Source organism: Buceros rhinoceros, unplaced genomic scaffold, assembly GCF_000710305.1.
Source record: "Buceros rhinoceros silvestris isolate BGI_N320 unplaced genomic scaffold, ASM71030v1 scaffold42484, whole genome shotgun sequence".
In the NCBI taxonomy this organism is placed as follows: Eukaryota; Metazoa; Chordata; class Aves; order Bucerotiformes; family Bucerotidae; genus Buceros; species Buceros rhinoceros.
Genome location: NW_010410723.1, coordinates 1 through 5,865, shown reverse-complemented (window position 1 = coordinate 5,865; position 5,865 = coordinate 1). Strand labels below are relative to the sequence as shown.

General features: G+C 39.2%; 1 protein-coding gene across 1 annotated transcript in view; it reads left to right on the top strand.

Annotated features, from left to right (window-relative positions):
* The window catches only part of HUS1 (HUS1 checkpoint homolog (S. pombe)), a 6,672-nt gene extending 4,664 nt beyond the window's left edge, over nt 1-2,008 (top strand). The window contains exons 6-8 of the mRNA XM_010135723.1: nt 600-699; nt 1,048-1,179; nt 1,713-2,008. Of these exons, the coding sequence (XP_010134025.1) occupies nt 600-699; nt 1,048-1,179; nt 1,713-1,795 (315 nt within the window). The 3' untranslated portion in view covers nt 1,796-2,008. The remainder of the gene's footprint in view (nt 1-599; nt 700-1,047; nt 1,180-1,712) is intronic.
* The last annotated feature ends 3,857 nt before the right edge of the window (nt 2,009-5,865 follow it).

The window sequence follows — 5,865 nt, the reverse complement described above, 5'->3', positions numbered from 1 at the left end:
TCCGATCTGTGATTTTTGTAAGATCATATATAGTCTCCTTCTGGTTGAAAACTTTGTCAGGAAGGAATTTTAAAGCTTTCAGCACTTTTCCAGGATTTCTAGCATTTCAAAGTCCTGCTCGGAGTTACTGCTCTGGTGCATCTGTTGTCTGCTTTATCAAGCAACTGCAGGGTCGGCTCTTAGTGCATCCTATTTTCTGTGTATGTCATATGGACTGGGCAGGTGCCTTCCTGATTGTTGAAAAGCTGGATAGAAATGCAGGAAACCTTGCATTTCTCCTTTAGTCTCATATTTCCAAAGCCTTTTCCTCAGCACATGAACTTCTCAAAGCCAGTACTTATTCTAAAAGTACTTGAGAGCCATTGTATTTCTTCCTTTTCATAGTTTCAGGGAGGTTGGTCTAGGATAATTCACATAGGAATGATGAGAAATGCATTTTGTAGCTGAACATTTCAAGAGTTCAAACCATACTCAAAAAACAGTTGATCTATGAAGGCACTGAAGTGCTTCTGGAAGCTTGTATTCGAACAAAGCTGCAATTTATTCTTTTGTAATTCTGCAGCATGAAAGTGGCTTGCCTGAGATTGATTGTATTGCAGGTGATTGAAGCAAACTTGAGTGGAGAAATGAACTTGAAAATAGAAACTGACTTAGTATCTGTAACAACACATTTTAAAGACTTGGGAAATCCTCCCTGGGGTAAGTTTCCTTGTTTATTGCCTCTTGTTTCTGTCTGATCTCATTACTTAAGTGTGATGCTGATAACAGTACCTACCTTCTTTAGTCCTTACAAAATAGCATCAAGTACTTTGAAGTCTTCAAATGAAACTTTAAAAAGAAAAGTGCCCAATGACTTTGATGTTTGTGGGGGAAATCTCTTCCAGTATTTTTCACAACTTTGTAGGAAAACTGGTCTCTCTCTTCCTTGCACTGCTGTTTCTGAAAAATGTTCAAGTACCAGCTGTTCAGTGCTTATCAGATGTGTCCTTATAGGTGTTGAAACTTCTTTTGATGTTTTGACTAAGTGTTGTGTTCTTATATTTTTAGCATCAGAGGGTGGATGTCTGAGCTCTGCTCAAGGCAGAGATCGGGAAAGCATGGCGGAGGCACGCATAGATATCAAGAAGCTGCAGCATCTGCTTGCTGGACAGCAGGTCAATCCCACAAAAGCATTGTGCAGTAAGTTCAACAGCTCTGCTCACAAACTGCAGATAAGAAGGGGTGTTTGCCATACTCGTAGTCTCAGCAGAACAGCGTATCTTCTGTTTTTCTGTTTGAAACTTTTTACTGCACCTGAAGACTTCTAATATTTCTGTTTTTAGGCAGGAAGCTTCAGGCCTTAGGCATTTGGGGAAGGAAAAACCCAAAATCAAACCAGGTCCTTTACAAAATATGAGGTTGAATACTCTGACTAATCATGAGTATCTTCTTGTTTTCTTTGTTTTAAGTTATTATTTTTCATATTATTTTGAGGGTTTTTTTTTTAAAGTCTTAAAACAAAGCCCCTAGTTTCTAGCAGGGAAACTGGAATTTACTGATACGTTTGCTTTGGTGTTTTTTTCAGATGCTTTCTTACATTCAGCATCAAATTAATTCTAATACCAAAATGCTTTTTATGCAGCTGGTGTTTCTAACTATAGAAATGCTATGTTATTTCTAGCAGAAGCTTTTCTGCTTTAAACTGAATTCTGTTTTTTTTTTTCTCCTTACAGATATTGTTAGTAAAAGAATTGTCCACTTCATCTTGCTCCATGAGGATGTTTCACTTCAGTATTTTATTCCAGCACTTGCCTGAATGTTTTGGAATCTCTGTCATTTTCCAGCCTGAGGCCTTTTCCACAGTGTCTGAAAACTTTCACGAGTTGGAGTACTCTCATGTGAAATGCTGTTAGATATGGACGTCAGATGGACATTATTTCCATATTTATGAAATTATTAAAAATATCTCCTCATCCAGAAGACTATTTTTGTGAAGAATTACATGCTGTGAAAGACAACACTGGGGAACTTGCATATCTGAGTGTTACAGGGAGCAAAACTGAAATTTGTATGTGCTTCTGGGATGCTTTATGCTATGGGGAAGGCAACATACTTTTTCTCGGCAATAAACATAAAGGTAGAATTGGCTTCTGAAGCTGTTGCTGAGTGTATTCAGTATTGGACGCTGCAGCTCCCAGTTGAGGAATCTGCGAGGAAGCTGTTGAACCTACATGGAGCAGGAGAGCCCTATAGAGGGTTGACAGATTGGTATTTGCCTGGCAGGTAAGCACAGCCCTCCTGAAGTGGTACTGGATTGACTTCTGTTCCAGCAGTGATGCATATAGATGGATACTGCTGCGTGTTGTGCAGCAGAAATGTATCTGAGGCAGAGGAGCTTCCTGTGGCTGCCAGCTTGTAACAGGATGTGATAGATGCTAAGGAGCACCAACCACTCAGTCATATCTGTTTGTACCTGGTTGTATCTTTTGATCTGACTTGCTCCAGCATATCCTGGTAGTTCTGTTAGTGCTTGGAATCACATGTTTAGGTCTTGGTCTGGGAGTATGAGACAAACAGACAATTACCTTATTACTGTGAATGGTGGAGGTCTCTGTGTACAGAATAAATGTCATATGAGGACATGTGTGAACACAGCAATTGGTGTAAAATAAAGGGCAAATTATCTGTGGATCACATTTTTTCCACTTTCTAGATGGACAACATTGTACAATCTGTCTTATGGCATGAGATATGATGAGATTGCATCTAGGCTCTGATGCCAAGCATCTAAGAGCATCAGTCTTACTGACAGGAGTACTGCCTCTGCTTCTGCTTCCTGGTTATCTTCTGAGGTCTTTTCCTCCTTGTTCCTTGTGTGGTTGTATTTGTTATCCAGCAGTTTTCCATATAGCCTTTGGTGGTGTTTTGAATATCTTGTGAAACAACTTCTTTTAGAAATAGTGAGTGTTTGCTGCCAAATGGGATTGGAAGTTTCTGCTAGACAGTAACTCTTGTTGTGGTCAGAAGTGTTTGGTTTTTGGGCTTTGTTTCTTTTTTCAAGGGGCATTGAGGTTAAGGGAGCAATTAATGTTTATGTTCTTGCAGATGGAAGTGGTCAAGAGAAGGTTGAAGGAGAGGCAGTGGCTTGGAAATGTTATGCTTCTTCACCTTCTTCCACCATTTCTATCAGACTAAACAGAAAGCATCTTCCAAACCCTGTTGGTTTTCACAGGCAACTGCAATTACCCAAAAAGTGCGTGTAAGGTGAAAATAGCTCTTCACCAGGTTATGGCAATTGCATGACAAGACGTATGTGGTAAATATTCCTGGGTTTTCTCCTGAGGAGCGGGGGAAAACTGTCAAGAGTATGATATAGAGTATGCACTATGAAAGTAGGCTTTGAAATAATTGGATTTTCTCCTTTGAAAGATATGTTCTGTATAACCTGATAGAAAGGGCTTTTTCTGGTATAGCATAAAAGCTAGTAATAATGGCCTCTCAGCTGTGGGGGTTCTATGAGTGCTGTTTTTTAAAAGAGATCAGAAGTAAATAATTGTAAGAAAATGCATTGGTTGTTTTTTTGGGTTTTTTTATAAAAAATAAAAAGTGGGAGTGATGCTGGTACAGGTGAAGAGTGTGCAGCGAGATGTCAGTTTCATATTCTGGAGGGGAGGATGTTAGACTGACCAACAGAGGTGAAGTCTCTCCAGCCCCAGTGCTTTCTTATGCTTCCCACCTAAAAAGATACAGCTGAAAAGATACGGCTTCCCAGCTAAAAAGATACAGCTCAGCCTTGCCATCCAGTTGATGTATACGTGCTGATCAGAGGGAAAATAATACTTATTCAGGTTTAAACCTGCTGTCATCTGTGAATATAGTTGTCGGAGCCCACATTGTTGGGCCCTAATAGCCCGTGGCAGTTTCTCCAGGGACCCCTAGATGCTGCCTGTAAGGAAAGAGAGAAATTAATCTGAAAAATACAAGATTTATGGGATGAATTAGAGGGGCACAAATCCACCAAACTAATATTATTAATTACAGTAGAACAGCTATAGAAACCTGTAGGTCTGTCTATATTTACACTGTTGATAAAAGAAACCCCTGCCACACTCAAACCTTTTCTTTACACCCCTCCTCCCTGCCCTCCCCCTCCCCCCCCCAAAAAAACCAACCCTCCCATAGAACAGGATAACCCTTTCCTTCCTCAGGATAACCAATCACAGGTTAACAATCACTATTAACAAAATTCTTAATTGATACTGGAGCACAAATTTTAATAATCACACAGCAGGATACTGACAAGTTAGACTTACGACCTGGACAGCCCAATCACAGGTTAACAATCACTATTAACAAAATTCTTAATTGATACTGGAGCACAAATTTTAATAATCACACAGCAGGATACTGACAAGTTAGACTTACGACCTGGACAGCAAACAGTTAACATTACTGGAATTACAGGAGCTTGTGCTGTGTGCCAAACTGCAAAAGCAAATCATTGTGAAAGGCATGTAACATCTTTTCGCTTTGCAGTTAAAAATCACCATGAAATTATCCTGGGTTTCGATGCCTTAAATAGTCAAACCTGCCATCTGCTTCTGCCTCATCATGTCTTCTCCTGCTGTATGACATAGACATATACATGCTCTTCAAAAACCTTGCTTTATTTCACTCCAACAGTAGATAATTTGTGCTTATCATCTACTGTCTACAGAGTAGACTGGATGAAGGACTTACATGGATAAACAAGGGGACAAGACTAAATTCTGTAATGTGTTTGGCCTAATTCTGCTTAAAATCTTGTCCAGAGCAATCAGCTTCTTTCTTTATATGTCAAGATGATACCAGCTCCCAAAACTGAGCAGGCAGAGATCTATGTAAAGGCTACTGAAGAGTATATGAAGCTATTGACTTAATCTGGTTACTTGCTAGACCCAAAAATCAAAACCAGGGAAAAGAGAGGATTCTTCCTTTCAGTTTTTAAGAGAGCTCTTTCTTTTGTGCGAGACTCTGCTGTACATCCACTGTGGTAATGGATGGTGAGGTGGTAAGTATTGTTGAGTTTTATTTCAGGATTGTATTGTTGGATCTAACAATATGTGTTAGTATGTGTCCCAGTCTATACTTCATATGTAAGTGATCCAGCTTGACTACTTGCCTTTCTCAAAATGTAGTCCCTAATAAGGGTGTGCGAGATGCCAGTGAACACACTGAGTTGAGATATTTGTCTTTATTTCACTTCTGCAGAATTGGGTATCAGGCATCTAATGCAACCAGCACACTGCTCAAGAGACATGTTGAGCTTTATATACAAAATATTAACAAAGAAGCAGCTGCCCAAAAGTACATGGCTGGTTACCTGTGCTTACACAACGAAAGTTTGGTTGTGCATGTTCTGACTTTCATCTAACTCATTATACTAAGGTGGTCCTATATTTCCATATAAAATCTCCTTCTAGAGGCATCGTTTTTAGTATTATAATTAGCTAAGATAACTAGAGGTTATATGGCTATTGTATTAGCCACCACCAAGATTTTGGTTAATTTCGTGTCTGGCTATAGAACCTGTTTGAATCTGTTTCAGACTATAGCTTGACCACACAGTGGATGCTACAACATTCTGTTCTTAGGGACTGAGCTCCATTCCTGTTACCATGGTCTCAAAACAGACCCGTCATGGTTGCCTAATTTTTTGTAAATTTTTGACTCCCTTTACATCAAAAATACCTGTTAATTTTGGAGAATGTTTCTTGGAAACATTTCTTTATAAATTCAGCATATGTATTACGGATTGAAAATTTAAGAACTTGCTGTTAGCAGGTAGTGTAAACAGTTCAGTGCAAATACATTTACATCCCTGGAAGTGTTTAAAAGACGTGTAGA